Source organism: Leptonotus elevatus, chromosome 1 (genome assembly GCF_054856555.1).
Source record: "Leptonotus elevatus isolate MCC_2025b chromosome 1, RoL_Lele_1.0, whole genome shotgun sequence".
Classification (NCBI taxonomy): domain Eukaryota; kingdom Metazoa; phylum Chordata; class Actinopteri; order Syngnathiformes; family Syngnathidae; genus Leptonotus; species Leptonotus elevatus.
This window is the reverse complement of record NC_141239.1, coordinates 14593441-14618486: the sequence shown is the minus strand read 5'-3', so window position 1 is coordinate 14618486 and position 25046 is coordinate 14593441. Positions and strand designations below refer to the sequence as shown.

The following is a 25046-nucleotide window of genomic DNA, read 5'->3' as shown; positions in this document are numbered from 1 at the left end:
AGCCATTTTTGGCCAAATAAAAAAACAAAAAATATGTCTGGAGCCGCAAAACATTTGAACATTATGATGAAGGAACTGTTAGTGTTAGCCGAATGTGTAAGGGCCTACAAGCTAATTAGAGTTGCACCATAACAGAAAAAAAAATGCAGCATCCAATACTTTGAGATTAAAATTTTCTACCTTTCATTTTCTACTTTTGGATTTTTTTTCTCCCTTTTTTGGAATCAATTTTCAGATTTTTCTTTTGACAATTTTATGGAAATTTTTGGTAATTTTTCTTCTTTTGTTTTTGGACATTTTGTAGTTACATTTTTAACATTTTATTTTCTTTAAAACAACAAAACATTTTCTGACTTTTTTGGCATTTCTTTTCTGACTTTTTTTTAATTGAGATCTCTGACATTTTTGGCAATTTCATAGAATTTTCTGATAATTTTCTGCTTTTCCTGATCCTTTTGGACATTTTTAGGCCCTTTTTTTAATAGACTTTTTCATCTACCAATCGTGTCTTTCTGACAACTTAAAAATTTGACTCTTTTTTTAAATATTAAATTATTCATTTTGTTTCAAAATCATTAATTCATTTAAATAATGTTTTATCTAAAAAATAAAGATGTAAAAAATAAATAAATATTGAAATAAATATACTTAAATCACATTTAAAATCAACCCCACAGGCTCATGTATTAAATTAATTACCAAAGATGAAAACTAAGGACATTTTCACTATAATTATAGTTCATTTTAGTTCGTATTGTAAATGGAAAATGTAGTTTCAGTTAGTTAAAAAATTTTTTTAAAGCATTTTCGTTTTTTTAACATTTTATTTCATTAATGAAAATGTTTTTTGAATTTTAGTTTTAGTTATTTTGTTAGTAATAGTCAACTAAAAGCACTTTGGCTTGGTCCACCCCTAGTAAATTTTCAGTAAAATTAACATTTTTAAATATCAAGGTATTTCAGTGAGAATCGTGGTGTTTTGGTGTGGCCACAACTCACCAAGGTCTGTTATTGAGCAGTCATCAGGCAACTGGTCCAGCAGTGCATGTGTGTCTCCAAGCAGTGGATGAGTGTGCAGGAGTTGAATGCCATTGCTGTCTGACCCATCCATCATTGACTGCTGCGGAGAATTCTGATTGGACAGGGATGATGAAGAGGAAGAAGCGGATGATGAGTTGGAGGTGTTTCCTGTGCTGGTCCCTCCGCTTCCGCCCATTAGCTCCAGGCTGCAGTACTCGCTGGCCTCCTCGGGGGTCAGCGGAAGGTCAAATAGGTCGGGAAGTGCTGCAATGTCATCGAGGTCGCTGAGGGTGGAGCTGGAGCCCCCGGTGCTGTAGGAACGGCTCAAACCTCCCTCGCCGTCCTCTTCGCTACCGCCGCACGCACCGTCCTCCCTGGGTAAGGATAGCGTAGTAGAGACCCCATCTTCGGAGCCCACACACTCCTGGGATTTCTGATGCTTCTGCACTTCAGCGTACAGGCTATCACGCTGCTTTTTGGACATACGACCAAACTTCACCGCTGTTGAGAGAAATGTCATCTTAGTCATTGGATCATGCAACCTCATGTATTTAAAGGGGATGTTCTATGCAGCCCCACGAGTCTAAATACGGTATTCTGGTTAATATTGTGTTAGTGGAACATGAGTTAAGCAATCAAATCCAGCAGTTGTTATCAATATCACAAGGCGACCATTTTGCCACTCGCTGTTGAGTGAAAATGACATCAAAGTTGCTCAGATCTCAGGTAACAACTAATTACAGCTCAGCTTCAGAAAACAGGTGAGCTGTGATTGGTCATTGCCTGAGCCAGCATTGTGATGTCATCTTCAGTCGACAGCAAGAGGTAAAATGCCCCCCCGAGATGGATACAAACAGCTGGATTTTGCTGCCTAACTCATATTCCACAAATGTAATATTAATCAGAATGTCATGTTTAGACTAGTCAGGTCACATATAAAATATGTCAAGAAATATTTAACGTTGACTTCCCCTTTGATTTAACACATCCACTATCTTTACATTTGTCAACTGGAATTCAACAGTTTACTGCCAGCATACTGTATATTTTTCAAGTATGGGTGGATGGATGTTTTTCTATTGGTAAATGTGGAAGAGGTTATCTCCTAGCTTGTTTGTGAAATTCCTATTCGTAAACCACTGTGATGACTAACAGACACAACACTACTTTTGTCTTGGCACAGTATTGTGAGTTTTGTGTTTATTAATGATGATTAAACTACAAATTTTGACATACAAAGTGCTGTGCGTGAGAATAGATGATGCAGCACATGGAATGAATGATGAACGGCACGTAACAAAAAGCCACTGATGCCACTCAAGCATTTCACAGTTGTATATCTGTAAATAAATTATTTTGCCATAAAAAGCCCTTTCTCAGTCATTTTATTTTCATTGTTTTATAGTTTGAGGTATCACAAAATCAAAAAAGAACTTTTGGTAAGTTCAGTGCTTACACTGTTGCAGAATACAATCTTGAAAGATTCGTCAAAATGCTCTAAAACAGCTGGAAAAATATGGAGACAAACACATGAACAAACATATGAGAAACAGACTTTTGTTCAAGTCATGTCACCTAATTTGTAAAGCTGGCACATTTTTATTTTTAAAGTCCAGCTCCACTCAGCTTTAGAACCGTAAATAATGTGGAATCATACCTCGAGGAGGACAACATGTGACATCCAGTAAACGCGTTACAGCACATACTGTATAATCTGTTGCAGTGAAGTCATCCATTTTATTGGTCTGCTGCATCTGCATGATAACAGTTTTGTACTAGGGACCTTTTTTTTTGTTGATGTGATGTAATAGATAAATCAGCAATGTCTCAGTGGGAAGCAATTTAAAAAGGGATCCCCGTCTTAGTGTAACAGAGGCGGACACAGTTTGGAGATCAGTGTATTTATTGACTGTCTAGTTAATGTGATTTTGGTTCTCTACATCTTTTGACCGTGACTCCATCTGCCACCTTAACCTCCAAGTAGAACTGTATGTTCCAGGTTTGATATCGAGTTTACCCAATGACAATCTATAGCATCTCAAAAAAAGAGTAGGACGCATCTACCAACAGCTGAAGTGGATCATTAGCACCGAGGGCTTAAGATTCTCATGGTATCACCTTCAATTTAGAGGAATGTGTGGCTTGGCTCCGTAGCAGAGGCACATCTGCTCAACTTTGTTATTTAAGTCTCACTAAAAGCCTCACAGTTGTGATACAGTTTGATTGCGCCACAGTGGGTAATCATGAAAAGAATATAGGACATGTGCGAAAGGAGCGTGAGCTCTGTTGCGTTTACCATCTCTGCTCATGCCCAACGCCAGACACTTCTGTAGACGACAGTGCTGGCAGCGGTTACGGTTCGTTCGGTCAATCAAACAGTTCCTCTGGCGCGAGCAAGAGTACATGGCGTTGTTTTGCTGGCTGCGACGGAAGAACCCCTAAAAGAGATGAGATCCGATTGACACCTGCACATTTGAGATCAAACAAGTACATTGACGCATCTCTTGTGTTCCTTCTTACCTTGCAGCCTTCACAGGTGATGACCCCATAGTGGATCCCCGAGGACTTGTCCCCACAGATTTTGCAGGGGATGACCTCGATTTGAGCTGCAGGACCAAAACCAAAATTGAGCAGGTTAGAACAAAATGGTCTTGTGTTTAGAAAACAGACGTTTTTTTTGGGAGAATTGCTGCCAATACTGAAATTCTTTAGCCAAACCTACAACACGTACACATTATAACCTGGTGTCTGTGTTTCTGATTCAGAGTGCATTGATTGTCCAAGTTGTGTTTTTCCTCATAATTTAAATTTATAGATACACTGCAACGCTCGTGAGAGACTTTAATCAGATTTCAACAAAAAACAAGGTCTTTCTTTACGACACTTGCTCTTATTTGTTTTATCAACCTTTCTGAATCGCACTTCTGTGATTAGCTCCAACGCAATGTTTTTTATGCACTCAGATAAGCAGCTTTTCTATTGCTTTATGATAGCGGTTGTGAACTTTGCCTGTCTTTTAGCTCACTTCATCCGTACAGAGCTGCCTTGTTCTCTTCAGTGATAAATCTTGACCAAAATAATATCCATTGTGTCTTCCGCTGACCTAGAAACGGCGAGCTGTGGCCTTATCTTATTAAATGGTCATATATATTTCACCTCCAACTGATACACAGTGCAAAGTGCTTTCAACAATCTATAAAATCCTACCTTTGGTCCTACACAAATCTAAAGCTCTTGTGAATAAAGGAGCCGTCAAGTTTGCACGCAGAAATACTAAGACAAGAGAAGCCATCTTGCCTTCAACTGTGTTTGTCTGCACTGTGCATGAGGCCCCCACGAAGGAACAGATTGCACAAACAGATAAGGGGATCACATGACCGTTGCACACGGAGATGAACAAAGAGTCTTTCTGTTTCAGAGGCTAAACAACAATATCATACAATATGTTGCCATCTGTTTTTCAACTCTCAAGTTTGTCCGATCCACATTTATTGAGTAATGTAATGTCATGTAACCACTTCTTAGACTACCTTTTAAAGACAAATTTTCCACCACGTATACGCACTTGGTTGCCTGCTCAGCTCTAAAGCTGTTGACTAAAATACTGTACTCCAACTGATCAGGGCAGCTGCAGGCATGCAATGGAAAAAAAAAATACCCTCCACCTCTTTCTGAGGCTCTCCTCCCCCTGCCGTCCCCATCTCTCGATTATATAACCCTCGTCTGTGAGCATTCCTCGCAACACTCATTCAGCCGGCTCACTCTAGCAACATTTCGACGGCCCGCCCCCGCCGGATTCTCGCTATCCCACTGGCTGGGCACTGACGGCAACCTGCTTGCTATTGGCCGAGTCAACTGTCATGGCCGCTCTCGCCTGTCAGCCCATTCTGTCCCACTGACACACTTTCCCACTGCAAGGAGAGGGAGGAGGGAAACAGGCACATCACAGCGCTCCACAGACCAGTTTTAAGGTGGAGCTCTCTAAAAATCTTTCCGTAAGGCTTGCGTCAGAAAAATGCTGTTGCATAACAGTCAAATTAAACACTACAAGTAATAACAATGATACGGGAAAAACGGCACCTACCAGTTTTTCCTTGAAATACACACATAAGCATATCATGTTTTATTACTGACACACCCATTTAATATGATCAAGCTACAGTAAGGATAAAGTAGGAACCTGAATGCCAGCTTGTCTTTGATCGTGAGCTTCGCTACAGCCACGTCTATTCTTATCCAGTGCTAAGAGCCAGAAATACAGTATAGATGTCCATACGGTCACCCACTCTCAATGTTGCAATGCAAGTCTCTAATCTCTTGACCAAAGATGGTATCACAGTCTATACTGTAGAACTCCAGTGCGAGCATGTAGATGAAAAGGAATGCTGACATTCATTCTTCCATCACTTTGCAAAGGCACAGGAAACTAGACATGTGTTACGGCAGTGATTCTCAACCTTTTTTCAGTGACGTAGCCCTAGTGAAATATTTTTTCAGCCAAGTGCCGCCTAACCAGCGCAAAGCATTTCTGATTGAAGAAAAATAAATAAATAAATAAAATAAAAATAAATTAGAGTGCTGTGCCATCATTGCTTGATTTATTAAACTTTGGAACTCTATTTGTATTTATTGGGTCTCTTGAACCATTTTCAAATAAAATGATATAACTAAAAAAAATGAAAAAATAAAATAAAACATGTAGTATAAATAAAGATTTGTGCACATACAAATTATTATCAACAAAAAAAATGCGTCTTTTGGGATCATAGTAAAGCTCTGTTCTCCCCCAAAAATAGTTAACTGAATGTTAAATAAAGTTTTCAAGTGATTGACAGGTGATTTCTGGTGGCATATGACAACAACCATTCTGGTATGGGGGAAATGCTGGGCTTTTAGGACACTGAAATTGAATAGTCTACTGAATATAAAATTCATTTTATGAACTTATATTTTTTTAGAAATATTTACATATACTGTTTAAATATATTTTAAAATCTCACGTAGCCCCTGGAGTGCCTTCACGTACCACCAGGGGTACACATACCCCCATTTGAGAACCCCTGTGTTAAGGCAACATTTACTATACAATCTGATTATCATAGTTGACCTGTCTGACCTTTTGTTGTAAAGAGAACTGCTACATTCAAACCAATCTATAAAGGCTTGTCTTTTTTTTTTTTTTCACAGACAAGCCTGGTTAAAAAACAAACAAAAAAAACTGAAGAAACATTTTAACAGCTCAAGTGTTTCTCAGACAGTTAAATGTCTGACCTTGTTATCATCTGTTAAAAAGGCCATTTCACTTTAGGATGGTGAAGAGTGAAGCAGAGAAAAGGGACTTTATTCTTCCGACATTTTCTTTTAGGTAACTAATGTGGAACAGACTACCAATAATTGCACAACAAGTGCCCGTAGGCCAGCGTGTCAAACAGGTAGTGTGTCAGTAACATGTCGGAGAATGAAAAATGTATTCTGACCCTCCACATGCTCCCCCTTGCATGTACGGTCACATGATGTCAAATCTTGCGCAGCCAATTTCGACACAAATTGTTCTTGTTAGCACGTCATAATATTATGAGCACAGCTTGATGCCCTTCGGCAACACTTGGTGGAAGCCAGTCTTCTGCGTTTTTTAAATTTGTTAATTAATTAATTAACTAACGAAACACTAATCTTCATACCATTGCTTGGTGTGTTGTAAGTTAACCCTCTGTCTATTTATGCATACACTTTGAGAGCAAATGAGCCAAGTATGCATTGCTGTGACTTGCTAATTGGAAGGGATGCCAGCATGGGGTTTCATTCCATGGCGTTCAGCAATGCTGATTGCATCATGTCTCACAGCAGGGTGCAAAATGATGGTGCAGGCACATGCAGTCGTATTGCAAGCCGTCACAATTATATTACATCAAGCCATGTTGTGTGCATCTCTGTTGAGAAAACCCAGAATATTCATTTTTGAATTAACTAGACCTTTCCATGCAATATAGAGCTTTTAAGTACATTTAAAAATAGCACTGAAGCTGAAAGGGGTTAGAACCGAGCAAAGAATTTTAAAGGCCTTCTCTGATATGATGCTGTACCTTTCCACATGTAATCAATACATGCTGCACTTTAAAATACATCTAGAAACCAAATGTGCCATCTGGCAAAGCCTGCAATCTTATGTTAGCATGCTAACGCTGGCCTCAATAATTTAGACTAAAATAATTGTGATATAGCAGCCATGTACTGTACATGTTCAAACAGATTGAGTGACTAACCTACATTTTCAGCACAATGTTCTAAGTAAGGGCTACAGTTTGTTTACAGTTGCATATCCTGCACCAAAATGGGGAACTTCCCACCACCAGGGGCCCTCTGCTTCTCCCTAGAACCCAGCCCTCATTTTCTGTATTCCACATGCCTCCTGACAAAAAACAACTACTGTAAAGTATACTGTAATCCCCTGCTATTTGTGGAGGACTGAGCTCTGCCACCTAAAGCAAAAAAAAAAAAAGAGTAATTGAGCCCCTCCACCCCCATAATGTTCATAACTGCATATAGAAATAGTATAAACCATAACTATACCACAGACTAAATAAGTTCAGTATATTTCAAACTTATTTTCCATCAACTTTAAAATAAATGGCTTACAGATTATTTGATTTTGGGAAAAAAAAATGCGGAAATGACTCTCCATAACTGCCATTAACAATCCAGTCTAAATTGAGCTCCTCCCCAGCATACGTATTAAGCATGTTTCAGTTGAGAAATACCACTTCAACATACTTCCTTGACACAAATTCTGATTTATACAGGCCTTTGGTGGCATCTTGAAAATTAAATGAAATCTTGTTTTGTTTTTTGTCATGTACACATGGAGCAGGGGGCTACTTAAAGGGGAAGTTTTATCTCCAGGGACAGCCATTTTGCCACATTCGTTCGAATGAACATGACATCACAGTTACTCAGGTTTCAGCTAATAACCAATCATGGCTCAGCTTGTGAACATCACATGACCAAACGCAGAAAACAGGTGAGCTGTGACTTGTCATTATCTGAGCCCCGAGCAACTGTGATGTTATTTTCAGTCAACAGCCAGTGGAAAAATGGTCGCCTCCTGAGCTGCATATAATTGAGTGGATTTTGCTGCTTTATTCCTATTACCTAAATGCAATAATAATCAGAAGTGGGGGTGCATACAACATATTAATGTAAAGAAAACTTGTGGGTTGACTTTCTCCTCTTTACGCAAGTGGGGTATCAATGTCTTGCTCAAAGACACCACAGCTGTGTATCCAGGGATGGCCTTGAACCCCACTTAATCGCTTTGCCACGGCTGTCCCATGTTGTGGCTTTTTAGGGTGTTTCAGAAAATGCACACACACAAAAAAAAAACACAAATAGGGGAGGTTTTCTTTTAGCGACTAACTGGGGATAGGTCCGATGGCAAAATACATGATTTGGTGAATATGCAGGGTTTCACTGAACTCTGCTGTGCTGTCGAATGTCTCATTCTCGCACCGGACATAAGATGATGTGAATGTATGGCAATTAGATCATTTTGATTATCAAATTACATTATCCAAAATAAATGCTAATATTGCATACATACCAACACTAACTCAAACTCACTAACCGCATTTCTAAATAAAGTATCTATCTATCATTGTAAGCCATTGTGTGGATGTTACTGACAGCTGGAATGTACAGATGTTAATCATAGGCTGCACTGACTGGCCTATGCCCGGTCAAGTTCAAATTCATTCCGCAGTGGCGGTTGTGAGGAGTCAAGTTGAAGTGCAAGGGCAAGTGTCGGTGTGCTTTTTTGCACATGGCCTGCAGGCAGTCAGGCAGGCGCTTCCCTCAGCCGCCCCCCTCCCTCTGCTGCACATGCTGTGTAACGTTGGGTGACATAACTGGGTCAGTGTACAGCCAAACGGCAGGCCATGCTGGCAAGGCCATTCCAGTTCGACGACACCACAGTCAGCCAGATAAAATGGCATAATAAATCTCAAGTCTCATATTTTTATTTTATTTTATTAATAATAATGGTCTTAACAGTTTTCATTTTCATATACGTAACCATAAGCAGATACATGTGACATACTCATTTTAAAAAAATCGATAGAGGATGAACTAATGTGCGGTGTTCTATGGAATTGGCAGAATTAAAGTATAGAAATATAAACATCTTGGTTACATAATTGGAGCTTTGGTTAACAACAAGCTCGTCTCACGCCCCTCCTCTCTTCCTATTGCATAACACAAACATGGATACCAAACCAAAGTGCACAGATGGTCTCCCAAGTGTTAGATGTCATATAAATTATAATTTATACAGGTTTGACATTATTATTATCAGTCAAAAATTACATGTACTTAATTGATCAATCAATCAGTGTATAGTTTAATATTTAAAAAGTCAGATATTTTATGGTTTTAATTAATCTCATTTCATTCATTATAAACCGTTCAAACCCCACTGCAAGTAAATGTAAAAGTAAGGTCAGCACTGCAGTCTTGAGCCATAATCCAGTCACGGGGGGACTTAATGCGCACTTGGTAGCAAAACAGGCGCACTCCGAGGGTCTCTGTGCGCGCACATGTGGCAGCAGGCAAACCATTCAATGCGCTCCTTCCTTGACGGTTACAACGTGCCGCCAAGTTTACCGCAAACACGCCACGATACGACTTTAACTTTTATGCACTTACCTCTCATTTTGACGTCTTCTTCTTCTTAACCGGTCGAAGAGAAGGAAGCTCGGCTACATTTGGCTGCGCTGCAGGTGACTGACAGAAAGAAGTGCCTATGTAAATAATAATGTCGTAACGAGGAAAGACGAAAAGGAAGGGAGGGGGAAAAAAACGCCCCAAGTGTCCTCTATCGTTCGGTGAAGTCCGAGCGAAAGAAAAGAGCGAAGAAAGTCGCTTTGGATTGCATCCTAAACGCCCTTGCGAATGGCGTGGTGTTTGGCGAGAATAGTCCCCACGGTGCACACGGTGGTCCAAACAGTCAGCGCCTTCCTCTCAGTCTATCCTGCTAACCTACTTTCGCCAAGCGTGGACTCTCTCACATGATCTCACCACCACAAGCTCCTCGAGCAGCAGCGGCGAGGGCGCGCGCGTGCGGGAACGAGCTTAAGGTGGCAGTGGTAGTTAGAGAAGGCGTGGGGGGATGCGCAAAAGGCATCCCGTCACGTCCACGTTAGAAGACGTGATTAGATAAGCGTGCTGCACTATTATTTAAGAGTCGCTGAACGTTATTTATAGCTGTGTTATGATGTTTTTATTTGCATCTATTGCTGTAATATAATCAAGTCAACTTGGTGCGAATAGTATTCAAATCAAAGTGAAGTACCGCCCCTTTGGAATATATAAACTTAAGTAGAAAAAAAGTAGTCCTTCTAATAATTACTTAAGAAGTTACACTACTTAAATAAGCAACTGATTAGTTAACCTCTGATTCATTTCAAAAGAAAAGAAAAGAAAAAAGAGAATCGACATTTATAAGTAGATAAAAGTCTAAAATAGGAATATGGCAAATTTAAATATTGCCCAACAATTTCACTTTAAAGTAGTAATAATAATAATAATAATAAATAACCTTAACACGTGACACAACACAAAAGATTTGTATGCAAATGTAATTATTTCTCTGAAAATTCAGGCTTACAACTGAGCCACTGCATTTAACAAACAGGTTGCAGTCTGTTTCATGTTTGAACAGCACTGAAATAAAATATTAAGGCTTAATGTTCCATTAATATAATATTCTTCCATGCTTAATGTGTGAATCCTAACCCTAAGTAAGACGTTTTGTTGAATATAAACATAAAAAATTGATGTTTAAAAATTGATTTGAGAATTGCGCGCTGTAATTTTTTCTAACAACCCTAATATATATATATATATATATATATATATATATATATATATATATATATATATATATATATATATTTATATATATATATATATATTGGCTTTCTTTTTCTTTTGTTTTTCTTCCTGTCCTTTTGAAATGCTTTTTCTCCAGTAAGGAATAAACATATAGCTCTAACGGGTCTGAGTGGGTGAGCCGGACTGCAATTTGCATTTAGGTGCTGTAGTTTACCTGCTGGTTAGCTTTACATTTTGCATATTGTTGGCATGGGACCAACCTGGAAAATAGTCACTTTTCAGGAGACCCCCAAAATAGCACGTTTGTTAAATCATTAACATTATATTACAGCGATATTACAGCGCGCAATTCTCGAATCGATTCGATATGCGGCCGAATCGATTCGAGAATTGCGCGCTGTAATATCGGGATTTATTGCGGAATCGATTTTTTCTAACACCCCTAAAATACCCCTCCGTGAGTCATCACCTTATTGTGGTGGAGGGGTTTGCGTGTCCCAATGAGCCTAGGAGCTATGTTGTCCGGGGCTTCATGATCCTGGTAGGGCCACCCATGGCAAACAGGTCCTAGGTGAGGGACCAGACAAAGCATGGCTAAAATGACCCCAATGATGAACACAAACTTTGGCTCTTCGTTTCCCTTGCCCGGGCGCGGGTCACCGGGGCCCCCCTCTGGAGCTAGGCCTGGAGGTGGGGCTCGAAGGCGAGCGTCTGGTGGCCGGGCCTATACCCATGGGGCCCGGCCGGGCACAGCCCGAAAAGGCAACGTGGGTCCCCCTTCCCATGGGCTCACCACCGGTGGAAGGGGCCAAAGGGGTCGGGTGCGCAGTGAGTTGCGTGGCAGCCAAAGGCGGGTGCCTTGGCGGTCCGACCCCCAGCTACTGAAGCTAGCTCTGGGGACATGGAATGTCACCTCTCTGACAGGGAAGGAGCCCGAGCTGGTGTGCGAGGCTGAGAAGTTCAGACTAGATATAGTCGGACTCGCCTCCACACATGGCTTGTGTTCTGGTACCAATCTTCTCGAGAGGGGCTGGACCCTCTTCCACTCTGGAGTTGCCCGCGGGGAGAGGCGCAGAGCAGGTGTGGGCATACTCATTGCCCCCCGGCTAGGCACCTGTACGTTGGGGTTTACCCCGGTGAATGAGAGGGTAGCCTCCCTCCACCTTCGGGTGGGAGGACGGGTCCTGACTGTTGTTTGTGCTTATGCACCGAACAGCAGCTCAGAGTACCCACCCTTTCTGGAGTCCTTGGAGGGTGTGCTGGAGAGCGCTCCCCCTGGGGACTCCCTCGTTCTGCTGGGGGACTTCAACGCTCACGTGGGTAATGGCAGTGAGACCTGGAGGGGCGTGATTGGGAGGAATGCCCCCCTCCCCCGATCAAAACCCGAGCGGTGTTTTGTTATTGGACTTCTGTGCTCGCCACGGACTGACCATAACGAACACTATGTTCAAGCACAAGGGTGTCCATATGTGCACTTGGCACCAGGACACCCTAGGCCGCAGTTCGATGATCGACTTTGTAGTCGTGTCATCGGATTTGCGGCCGTATGTGTTGGACACTCGGGTTAAGAGAGGGGCGGAGCTGTCAACTGATCATCACCTGGTGGTGTGTTGGCTCCGAAGGCGGGGTAAGATGCTGGTCCGACCAGGCAGACCCAAACATATTGTGAGGGCCTGCTGGGAACGTCTGGCAGAATCCCCTGTCAGAAAGAGTTTCAACACCAACCTCCGGCAGAACTTCTCCCTTTTCCCGGGGGAGGCGGGGGACATTGAGTCCGAGTGGACCATGTTCCGCGCTTCCATTGTTGAGGCGGCCGATCTGAGCTGTGGTTGTAAGGTGGTTGGTGCCTGTCGTGGCGACAATCCTCGAACCCGCTGGTGGATACCAGCGGTAAGGGATGCCGTCAAGCTGAAGAAGGAGTCCTATTGGGCCATTTTGGCCTGTGGGACTCCGGAGGCTGCTGACGGGTACCGGCTGGCCAAGCGGAATGCGGCTTCGGCGGTCGCTGAGGCAAAAACTCGGGCATGGGAGGAGTTCGATGAGGCCATGGAAAACGACATCCGGACGGCTTCGAGGAAATTCTGGTCCACCATCCGGCGTCTCAGGGTAGGAAAGCAGTGCGCCATTAACACTGTCTATAGTGGAGATGGGGTGCTGTTGACCTCGACTCGGGACGTCGTGAATCGGTGGGGAGAATACTTCGAAGACCTCCTCAATTCCACCGACACGCCTTCCTTTGAGGAAGCAGGGTCTGGGGACTCTGAGGTGGGCTCCCCTATCTCTGGGATCGAAGTCACTGAGGTGGTTGGAAAGCTTCTCGGTGGCGGGGCCTCGGGGGTGGTTGATCCGCCCGGAGTTCCTAAAGGCTCTGGATGTTGTGGAGCTGTCGTGGTTGACACGTCTCTACAACATCGCGTGGACATCAGGGACAGTGCCTCTGAATTGGCAGACCGGCGTGGCGGTTCCCCTTTTTAAGAAGGGGGACCGGAGGGTGTGTTCCAACTTTAGAGGGATCACACTCCTCAGCCTCCCAGTTAAGGTCTATTCAGGGGTGCTGGAGAGGAGGGTCCGTCGGGAAGTGTGGTTTTCATCCCGGCCGTGGAACAGTGGACCAGCTCTACACCCTCAGCAGGGTCCTCGAGTGTGCGTGATGGTTCGCCCAACGAGTCCACATGTGCTTTGTGGACTTGGAGAAGGCGTTTGACCGTGTCCCTCGGGGAGTCCTGTGGGGGGTGCTTCGGGAGTATAGGGTACCGAGCCCCCTTATACGGGCTATTCGGTCCCTGTACGACCGATGTCAGAGTTTGGTCCGCATTGCCGGCAGTAAGTCGAATTAGTTTTCTGTGAGAGTTGTACTCCGCCAAGGTTGCCCTTTGTCACCGATTCTGTTCATAACTTTTATGGACAGAATTTCTAGGCGTAGCCGAAGCGTTGAGGGGGTCCGGTTTGGTGGCCTCAACATTGCATCTTTGCTTTTTGCAGATGATGAGGTGCTGTTGGCTTCTTCAAGCTGTGATCTCCAGCTCTCACTGGAGCGGTTCGTAGCCGAGTGTGAAGCGGTTGGGATGAAGATCCGCACCTCCAAATCCAAGACCATGGTCCTCAGTCGGAAAAGGGTGGAGTGCCCTCTCCGGGTTGGGGATGAGATCCTGCCCCAAGTGGAGGAGTTCAAGTATCTTGGGGTCTTGTTCACGAGTGAGGGTAGGTTAGAGCGGGAGATCGACAGGCGGATCGGTGCAGCGTCTGCAGTGATGCGGACACTGTATCGGTCCATTGTGGTGAAGAAGGAGCTGAGCCAAAAGGCAAAGCTTTCGATTTACCGGTCGATCTACGTTCCTGCCCTCACCTATGGTCACGAGCTGTGGGTCGAATGAGTTTCCTCCGCAGGGTGGCCGGGCTCTCCCTTAGAGATAGGGTGAGAAGCTCGGTCATCCGGGAGGGACTCAGCGTCGAGCCGCTTCTCCTCCGCGTTGAGAGGAACCAGTTGCGGTGGCTCGGGCATCTGGTTCGGATGCCTCCTGGACGCCTCCCTGGGGAGGTGTTCCGGGCATGTCCTACCGGCGGGAGGCCCCAGGGACGACCCAGGACACTCTGGAGAGACTACGTCTCTCGACTGGCCTGGGAATGCCTTAGGATCCCGTCGGAGGAGCTGGCTGAAGTGGCTGGGGAGAGGGAAGTCTGGGCTTCCCTGCTAAAGCTGCTTCCCCCGCGACCCGACCCAGGATAAGCGGAATTGAAGACGGAACCCCTAATATATATATATATATATATATATATAAATATATATATATATATATATATATATATAAATATATATATATATATATATATATATATATATATATATATATATATATATATATCTTCAAAAGTCACCTTTTGAAGTTCAATATAATAAAATTATATATTACTATATAATTACTAGTAATTGCTGCCTGGTGATTAGGGGTGTGAATTGCCTAGTACCTGGCGATTCGATTCGTATCACGATTCGTAGGTCACGATTCGATTCGATAGCGAGTAATCCCAATACGAATCTATAAATTGATTATTGCGATTTTTTTTTCACTAAAATTTAGAAAATACAAATCAGTAAACTTGTACATTTACACTGTAAGATTTGTATGAAAATTTATTTATTTATCTGAAAATTCAGGCTTGTAACTGAGCCACTGCATTTAACAGGTTGCAGTCTGTTTCATGTTTGAACAGCACTGAAATAAAATATTAAGGCTTAATGTTCCATTAATATAACATTCTTCCATGCTTAATGTGTGAATCCTAACCCTAAGTAAGACGTTCTGTTGAATATTCCCATAAAAAATTTATGTTTAAAAATCGATTCGAGAATTGCGCGCTGTAATTTTTTCTAACAACCCTAATATATATATATATATATATATATATATATATATATATATATATATATATATATATATATATATTGGCTTTCTTTTTCTTTTGTTTTTCTTCCTGTCCTTTTGAAATGCTTTTTCTCCAGTAAGGAATAAACATATAGCTCTAACGGGTCTGAGTGGGTGAGCCGGACTGCAATTTGCATTTAGGTGCTGTAGTTGACCTGCTGGTTAGCTTTACATTTTGCATATTGTTGGCATGGGACCAACCACGAAAATAGTCACTTTTCAGGAGACCCCCAAAATAGCACGTTTGTTAAATCATTAACATTACATCCTCAAAGAGAGTAACCCATTTTCAACACTTAAGATTGGTTAATAATTCATAAAAAATAATACCAATGCAAGTGGAATGACCAATAGTATAGACTTTTTGAAAAAATTACCAAAATCTTGACTTCCGACGGCCGCGATATGCAGACCGAGACATCCCCGTGGACGTTTTTGTAGTTTGAAGTGGAGCTCTTGTAAGCTGAAATGTTGGCATTTTTAGGCAGACACAAATCAGCACATGGCATAGCTGTTCTTTTTCACAGTCCATCAATTTCCTACAGCGTTTATACTCACTCGCTCATGGTTGAGCTGGAGTCTATCTATAATATTGATTTCTGTCACTTTACACAACACAAAGTAGTTCTGTGTGGGATAGCATGCAGACTGTATGAGGCCAAGAGACTGACTGACTGTTTAGTGGAGTCAAACATTATTCGTACTAATGTTTGTGAAACAGTCATTTGACACAAGTCTCTCTGACTAGTCAAAATAGAAGAAGAAAAAATATTAAAAAATATATAATCAAGCTTAAACTGAAACCAAGACTACTCTGACTGATGCAGTTTATCCCAAAAGTAAAAAATAAATTAATAAATAAAACTAAGCAAATGCAGCTTGTTTCTACCCACCTTTGGCCACATTTGACATTCTAATGCAAGGGTTTTCAATTTGACGTGGGCTCAGGACCCTCTCATTATCCTAATGCCAATTAAACATACTGTAACTGTACCAAAAATAACATTTTCATATTTTCTCAAGATGGCACAGTAGACGAGTTGTTAGCGGCAAACAGTCCAAGGTTTTCCCCGCCTCTTTCTCAAAAGTCAGATGGAATAACTCGCTCGTGTACTGTATTCTTTATTTCAGACCCGGAGGGATCCGTATAACGTATTTAATAACGTAAAAGAAAGGCAGTAGAAAATGTCTAAACAAATCTTTTATGATGTTGTAGTGCTGCCAGTGAAAACTTGATAAAAACAATAAACATAAGAGTATATACACCTCCCTGACACTGTCAATCAAAACTGAACAATATTATATTTGTAGCAGATTATTGAAGAGTGGATGTTTAATACAGCCAGTGAGTATATTTACATCTGCTCTGGATTAGGAGAGTACTTTATACTTTGCTAACTGCGGGATGACTGCCTGCGGTGGTACAATGTCGAGAATATTGAACAGACACTGTATTACCGTTGGTACTTCCGCAACAAAGGCAAACTTCCGAATATGTGTAACATATACAATTCAACAATGTTTATTGCAGCTATTTTACACAAATGAAATCTGTCAGCAAAGGAAGGTCAGAGAATGTGGGTTTTCCCCAATAATTGCTCACAGAATGTCTATGTATTCTCTATGGAGAAGTTTCAGAGTTTACACCCAGTGACCTTGTGCAGTTCGATTCCACTTGGTTCCTGTTTTGCTTCATTTCTGAATGCGCCATGATGTTTTCAATTAATGGTACACTGTAGCATTTTGCATAGCAGTCGTCCAAAACACATGCTGTAATGAGGATTTCTTTGTTTTGTGTTTTTTTCTATTGCAATCAGGCACATTGAATTCCAATGCTATGCTGTTATAAACTTGTGCGTAAGTAAGACAGTCGGTCCCCTGTGGTGATGAGGAGGTGGGCAATGATGGCGATGTAGTGGGGGGCCGGTGTGGTGTCTGTGTGGAGGGGAGTTTATGATGCAATGTTCTGGCAGCAGTGTTACAAAACAGCATGAAGGCAGAGATTACTCAAACTAGGTTAGTAGAGCAGCGGCAGTCATGGCTTCTCTCTCTCTTGCTCTCTCTCTTTCCTCTCACACACACATAGTGACACATGCATGGCAGCAGGCACACACATTTAGTAATCCTTTTTATCCTTTCACTCCTCATGTAATTTGTCACATTTTTGTCCTCCAACATTTTTACCAATCGCCGCTGCTCAAGCCCATGCTGCCGTTTTTTTCCGTTTAACCATTCGCCGCGTTCCCCTTCCTCTCGCCCTGCACTCACACCTCCTCTAAAGCCCCTCTGTTCTACGTCTCCCTTGACAACAGCAGTGACACTTTGACCTTAACGCTTATGTAACCGCTGTGCAGATTGGTTCGACAGCAGGGGAAGGGAGGAGAGAGAGAGAGAGAGAGAGAGAAAGAAAAGGAGGAGGGCGGGTGGAGGGGCTTTAGCAAGGCAGATATTTTGTTGCCCGATGAGCAAGTAAGGTTGAACAGGAGACAAGAAGAAGAAGAGCTTAGAGCTGGAATAGCTTTGGGAGGGGGCCAGCAGCTGCATAACAAGGGGATAGAGCAGATGAGGGAGGATGGTGACATACATAAAAAAACAAACATGAATGAGTTTTTAACATCATAAGTCATCTAACAACAAACAGATCTACATTAAAAAAGATCAACTACAAACATCTAATGTAGGGATGTTCAGTAACACGTTTGAAGACCGACATCGATACTTAAATCTTCAGTACTCACCAATACCGATACCAAGTGCCGATGCCATTAGTACTTTTGATACATAAAATCTCACAAAACAATGACAGATAATAATTATAAAAAAAAGACATATATATATCCCAACTATAGCAAATTTCCTTCAAATTTAATGTGTCACTTGTGTGTGGTTTGAAACAGAAGGAATCAATATGCAGGAATTAGTATGCATAAAACCCAAAGGGAAACGAAAAAGCCACTTTACAAATAGAATGTAGTATGTATAAGAGCTATAATTAGCGTTTACAAGGGCCGTAAACGGCAGCATTCTATTTTTAGCACTGCAGAGCGATGACATTAACGAGGCAATTAAGCGGGCGGCAAACGTAAACGAGGCAATTAAACACGGCGAAGTAAGGGTGGGCTACAAACATATATAACACACACTGACTACGTTTACATGCAGGCAATGTTCGGGATATTGTCAGAATTCGAGTTTCTGGAACACTTGGAATAACACGTTTACATGTGCAAGTTGACAGAGTTAGTTTAGTATAAGTCAATGTAAGGGGGTGAAGGATGGACACCATCTTGGCAGAAATAGACGTCATTTCCGCTTCTAGCTTTAAACGGTCAATAAAATACATTGTATTCATGTCACTCACCACGCTAAATAAAGTAGTCGGTTTCCTTCTCGCTCCAGAAGTGCGGTTCTTGTCGGTACACGCCGGAAGCACGGACTTACTTCGTTTGGATAAAGCGGAACTATGTGTGTGTCATCTAATGTTCCTACACGAACGTGTATTGTTGAACACTGCAAGCTGGAGATAAACATTGTTTAAGCATTACGAGTAATGTCGCGTCTGTTTTGCATGAAAGGTTAACGTGTCACAAACTGTGGCATTTTCGCCATAGAGGCACAATAAAACGTGAAAACGCTGCGGAGAAATCAATGTATTTAAGCGAGGGTTTTTGCCTGCATGTAAACGTATTCACTGAACCACAGATATAGGTGATATTACTCACAAAAAACGTTCTTACTTATTCTCAGTAACTCACACCGAAATGGCGCTGCCGGAAGTAATGAAATGAACAAGTGTTGCCTCATAAGGAGACACAGGAAACGAACGAGACGGAACAAAACTTTCGTTCAGTCTTTCTGACAGTTCCTGACCGAAAAATGGCCACAAGAGCGGGGGCCAATACCAGTATCGATACCCTTCACGAGTACCGATACCATGGAATGTGCCTGGTATCGTCCCAATACTGATACCTGGTATCTGTAGTCGCCCATCCCTAATCCATTGTGATCCAATACACAGTAGACATTTGGAGTGGGCCTAAAAGTTGAGAGGTTCTGGGTTCAAATCCTTGCTCTGGCTGTTTTGATTTGATATGTTATGATCCAAGCCCGCTGATTTTCACCAATGCACCAATCACAAAGTGGTATTGTGTTTGGGGGCGGGATAAATAAGAAGCGCTAAAGCCGTAAGAAACAAATATACCTAACATGGTCGAAGCGGTGGCCAATACCAGTATCGATACCCGTCACGAGTACCGATACCATGGAATGTGCCTGGCATCGGCCCGATACCGATACCAGGCGGTTCAAATCCTTGCTCCGGCTGTTTTGATTTGATATGATATGATCCAAGCCCACTGATTTTCACCAATGGGCCAATCACAAAGTGTTTGGGGGCGGGATATGCGGCTGTGATGAAAAGAATTACTTAAAGTTGCCTAGTTGAATGAAGAACACCGAGAGATGCTTTGTGCATAGGTGTTGTTCGTGCTTGTTGTTCGTGCTTTTATGACGACGACAACAACAATTTCATCCGTTGCAGTGATTGCTCAAAACAAAAGTTTGGTAGACGTGCACAAGTTGCGCTTTGTCCAATCAGCTTGAAGTATTGTACTGAATGTCCCGCCTTTAACGATAAGATCACATTGGAGCGGTCCCAGATCCCTCAAAAGAACGTCTCCACGCTGAAAACAAACAAACTTTTATTAGAATAACTTGATCGTGACTTTTTCCTTCTACTCTCTAATTTGGCTACAACTTAACAGTGTATCAGACCGCGTGGAACCACACTGCCCCTAAGTGGCCAAATCGGGTACAACATGAACAGCTCTCCTAATAAAGGCACACACAAACAAAGGGAAGACAGTATAAAATAATTTAAATAAAATCGATTTTGGGGCATTTAAAATCGATTCTGAATTGTACTAAATGAGACTCACGATTCTTATGAGAATCAATTTTTTGGGCACTCCCCTACTGTTCATGTGCGACTATGTCAATAAAAACCGAGCACTATTATATTTGTGGTAAGTTATGTTATGGCCAGTGCGTGAGTTGAAAAGTAACCCTCATCATGTTTTTTTTATTTTAAACCTATCATGTTCAGGTGCTTGAATTTTGCTACTCCCTTTGTGATTATTTGCGTTGTGAAGGAATATATTGAAAAAGCTGCCAGACCAAACAATGTTTGAGAAGGGGACAGACAGAGAGAAAAAGAAAACACACAGACCCAAAAAAATACACATAACTCTAACAGTATAACAATGAAAACAAAAATGTTACATAAGAGTTGGATTTTATCTATACATGGACTGAGAAAGCAATGCTACACACTGCAAGGAAGGAACACAATGAGGAGGAAATAGGACGGGGCCGAATGGAATAGGACAAGTGCAAATGAGAAGACAGTTCTCCACCCCACACAATCTCCCAAGTAACTTAATCCCATAGGCATGCTTCTATGAAGATTTACTAGTGAACGAAACTGTCACACATGCATTTTAGTCAATGTGCAGAGTTGCAGTGCAGGCACAATGACATTGTCCCATCCATCCAAGAGGAACGTGTGGGCCCACATGCCCATCCTGGGGTCGCCTGGCCAGGAGGAAACGACCTATACTCAGACTCAGAGTGGTCGTCCAGCTCCGCTGAAGTGCTCCCATCCCCAGGAGAGCAAGAATCCCCCCCCCCCCCAACCCCACCCAACACTTGGGCCCACTGCAGGAGTCATGTTATCCTAATATTAATATTGTTATCAGGATTACAGGCAAATCAGATCTACAGGCCAAAACTCAGTGCAATTTGTGTTGTAGCAGTGGCAGGGCTTGCATTTTGTACCTACGCTTTCAGTGACTTAATCAACCTATTAATAGCACCACTATCGTGTTGCACTATCTGGATCTGGGATGACTCCATAAATCAAACCGTGTAAACCCTTAACTCTCAGTTTAGGGATGACTCACCATAGAAAAAAGCGGCTCCAGTCTTGAGGTTTATCTCTTGTGTAGTGTTGGATGGGCACCGCACAGAACTGACTCAAAATAGTGCCACAGACTGCCATCAAAGAAGGCGTCAACGGAGAATCTGATGGAAGCGACCCAATGACTGTGGAGTCAGGCAAATTCTTCAATCCTAATGATCTGGCCTCTCCAGTCATTGGATCCGATTAAAGGGCTGTCAAGATGGTGTGCAACAAGAGCCCCACATTAATCAAAGTCATACACAGGGGTCTCCAAAGAGATACTTGGAATTAACTGGAGACCATCCTTGACTCAAGGGATAGCCAAGTGATCACGTTGCAATTGTAGCGATTATTTGGGTTGCATAGAAGTCATTAATACTTTACTAAGCCACGTACATCATCCGGAGTGGTCAGTAGCAATATTTATCTAATAACCTGACAGGAATATGACAAAAATAAATAAAATACGTCATACTCACCAGAGATGACGATTAATGTGTTCAGATAACTACAGATGTGTTTTGCTAGTCAATGTTTGCGGTAACAAGTTTTCCATGTCTCCCTCCTTCAGCGCAGCTGAATCTAATGATCAGCTCACCAGCAAGCTTTGCAGAAGCCTGATAACGATCCTGATCATGAATTAGGTGTGTTAGTGGAGAGAAACATGGAAAACAGGCTGGGTAGTGGCTCTCGAGGACCAAACTTGGCCACTCCTGCTGTACAGTATTTAAACAATAAAACCATACCTTTTTCGTTCGATGATAAATTCAATGTTAATGCTTGCTTTAGTTCAGTGCTGAGTTTGTGTATTTTACATTGGGCATATTGTTAGACTACTAAGCGGTCCTTGCGTGCGTTGTTTAACGTCAGGCACGTTGTTGCACAGCTAAGTGGGGTCCTCGTGCTAGTATTTACAGAAGTAGTCACGGTAGTTACAATGACGCGATAATCTCTTTCCTAATTCCACTGTGGTTCGTAGCACTGTTGTCTTTCTTTGGGCCCATGGCGGAGAAAATTGTTGTGGAAAAATCCAAATGCACTCGCGAGTATGGAGTATGGACCGGGAGTATTCACGATCCGACTGCAAATGAGCAGCCGCAACGTGAGCATTCGGCATTGCTCGACTTTGCTCGGCTTCACTCGGCTACCGAGTGGTGTTCGAACTCCGAAAATGAGTTGAAACTACGAGGCATTTTTTTAAACTCAGATTTTAGGGTTGAAGTCTGATTTGTACGAGTTCTGAGACGTTCAAATTCCGAGGTTCCACTGTATGATTGGTTAAAGAAACAGTCCCACTGTTGTATTGTATAAGTGAAATTGTTACTTCTACTACTACTACTACTAATTAATGAGTCAAATTTATATAGCTCTTCCCTGGATACTCAAAAGATACTTTAACAGAATCATTAGCCGGGTTTACGTGTAGATTTTTTTTATTTTTTTGTCATTCCGATTGAAATCATTCTGACTGAAGATCTCTGGTCAACTGTTTACATGTGACGTGATGTATTCCGATCTTCCATTTACGTGTGCCACTACGGTACATTAATCAGAACCATTTTACAGCTCAATGGCAACATCATGTGATTGACAAGATGGAGTTCATTGATCTCTTTCGCACAGCAGTAGCAATTGTTTTGACCTTTTTACTAAAGCAACAGCTCAAGTAATTTAAAACAAGCCGACGAGCTCAGATAGGATGCTGCCATTTTCAAGTGTGTAAATGATGATGTCACTATGGATTTACATCCAGACAGAGTATGGCTATTCCGACTGAACTATTTACATGACGTTTGTTTGGATTTGCAAAAGGAATATACTCATCCCTGTGATTCCGAATGGTACGTGACTCCATGCAAACCCGGCTGATAATGATTGTAAAGGCCCTGGGCAGATAGATTGACATGCACCACACAGAGGCTGTCATCTGATTGGCCAAAAACAATCGAACATCCTCATACATGTGCCTGAAGCAGCGCAGCCAAGAGAAATGCTAAGAAATGAAGTGAAGATTACTGTGACAAGCAGTTTAATTATCTTGTTTTTTTGCTGTAGCTGTCTCTTGCCTCAGATCAAAGCTGCCGCAGCCTTGTGACCCTGCGGAGGCAAATTTGAAAGTCTTGCTCACATCAAAGCATCTTTGTGGGGATGACGCTTGGACTGTAACTGATTGGCTGCACATGATTTCAGATTGGGGCCCCATGATGGCCGGTCTCTTTGCCTTCGTCGCGTCATCATTGTACATTCCTGTCTCGCTTCTCCCACGCTGCACTGCAAAGCTTTCACATGCATGGATGTGCTGAGGTAATTAAAAGTGTATCTCATGAAGACACAATTCACTGCTATGATTAGTCCTTTATTTGCGTGGAGCTCACATTCACGAAAGCTTACACATGTATGTAAACGCTAAACAGGAACCAAACTGTGTCAGATTATGTCAGAGTCCGCCCTACCCCTGTGCTTTAATCCAGATTTTTGTCATTAGCCAAATCTGCTTGTTTTCTCCTCTCAACCCCCCCCCCCCCCCCCTGCCTACAGCCATGGTTGGTTCAACTGCGGCTGTGGTCTTTGCTGCGTCACTCGGTCAGTGTGTGAATTCCCTCCTGCCACCCATCATTCACCACGCCTCTGTTTTATTAGGTCTTTCTTTTATACCTTTTGTAAGTCATTGTACCGCACAGTTCCACACACTTAACACACTTTTCGTTTTTTTGTTATCGGCTTCACTTTTCATACAGTTTACAGCTTCAGTGTGTTATAAAGCCTGTATTGTATGAATAGAATTGGAGTTCAGGCGCAGGTCAATGGGTACAGATTATCTCATTGAGCAAACACACCCATCGCAAATAAGATGGATTGCTCGGAGAAGAGCAAACATACTAAGTATATTTTTATGTTGTCCTTGACCTGATTTTTGCGGCATAGTTTAGATGTAAAGCCAAGTGCTTTAATTTGCCTCTGGTTGACAAACTTACTTCTTTCATCGCATATATTTTTGTTAAAGTCCCTGTAAAGTGATAATAAATGTCATAAAACAACCCTGCCAAATGACAATAATTAAAAAATATTGCCAGGTAAATAAAATAAGGCGTTAAATTTGTGAGAAAAAAAAAGCCAGAAAAATGTATCCTACTTAGTCTAGAATCTTTCTTATGCTTACACATAAACATACGTTTAAGCCGTGAAAAAAGTATATTTTTTTCATGCCACAATAACGAGGCACTCTAAAGTGGCCCACACCAGTCTGTTACGTATTTAATTGTGACCTGACTGTGTGAAGTGCTCACCTTGCTAGCGGACTATCCAAAGGAAAAATGCATTTTTGGTGTGTAGGCATAGCTAGCTAACTGCATACCTGCAACCGGATAACTGCTGATTGTAACAGAGGCGCTTAAGTCCTTGTATGATGGGGGCGAGGCTACTCATGCAGAATAACAAAGTTGTCACTAGGGTCCCTTTTAGCCCCACTCCATAAAAAATTCAGATAACTGAAATGGTGACAAATAGTTTAATGCTGTTTCTCCACAGTTGAGTACAACATAGTCATTAATTGCACATGTTTTATATTCAAGCATGTAGAAACCGATCTCTGAATTCCCTTCCTCCTGTACCGAGTCTCCCGCCATGATGTTATCCTGGTTCTGGGCGACATGAACGCCACTGTCGGCGCGGAGAGGGCCGAAAATGAACATATCATCGGCCCCCACTCCTCTGGCATCACCGATGACAACGGCGAACGGATGCTGGAGTTCTGCACC

The 25046-nt window shown here is 42.3% G+C and overlaps 1 protein-coding gene and 1 long non-coding RNA gene across 2 annotated transcripts in view; one reads left to right on the top strand and one right to left on the bottom strand.

Moving 5' to 3' along the window:
* Window positions 1-10154, bottom strand: part of LOC147180986 (nuclear receptor ROR-beta-like) — an 18153-nt gene extending 7999 nt beyond the window's left edge. Inside the window, exons 1-4 of the mRNA XM_086076030.1 lie at window positions 9718-10154; window positions 3541-3626; window positions 3317-3458; window positions 1000-1521 (exon numbers count right to left, since the gene is read on the bottom strand). Of these exons, the coding sequence (XP_085932156.1) occupies window positions 1000-1521; window positions 3317-3458; window positions 3541-3626; window positions 9718-9724 (757 nt within the window). The 5' untranslated portion in view covers window positions 9725-10154. The remainder of the gene's footprint in view (window positions 1-999; window positions 1522-3316; window positions 3459-3540; window positions 3627-9717) is intronic.
* LOC147180985 (uncharacterized) lies at window positions 3553-25046 on the top strand. Its single transcript, XR_015094835.1, has 3 exons — window positions 3553-3654; window positions 23479-23592; window positions 24861-25046. It is a non-coding gene; the product is annotated as an uncharacterized LOC147180985 (long non-coding RNA).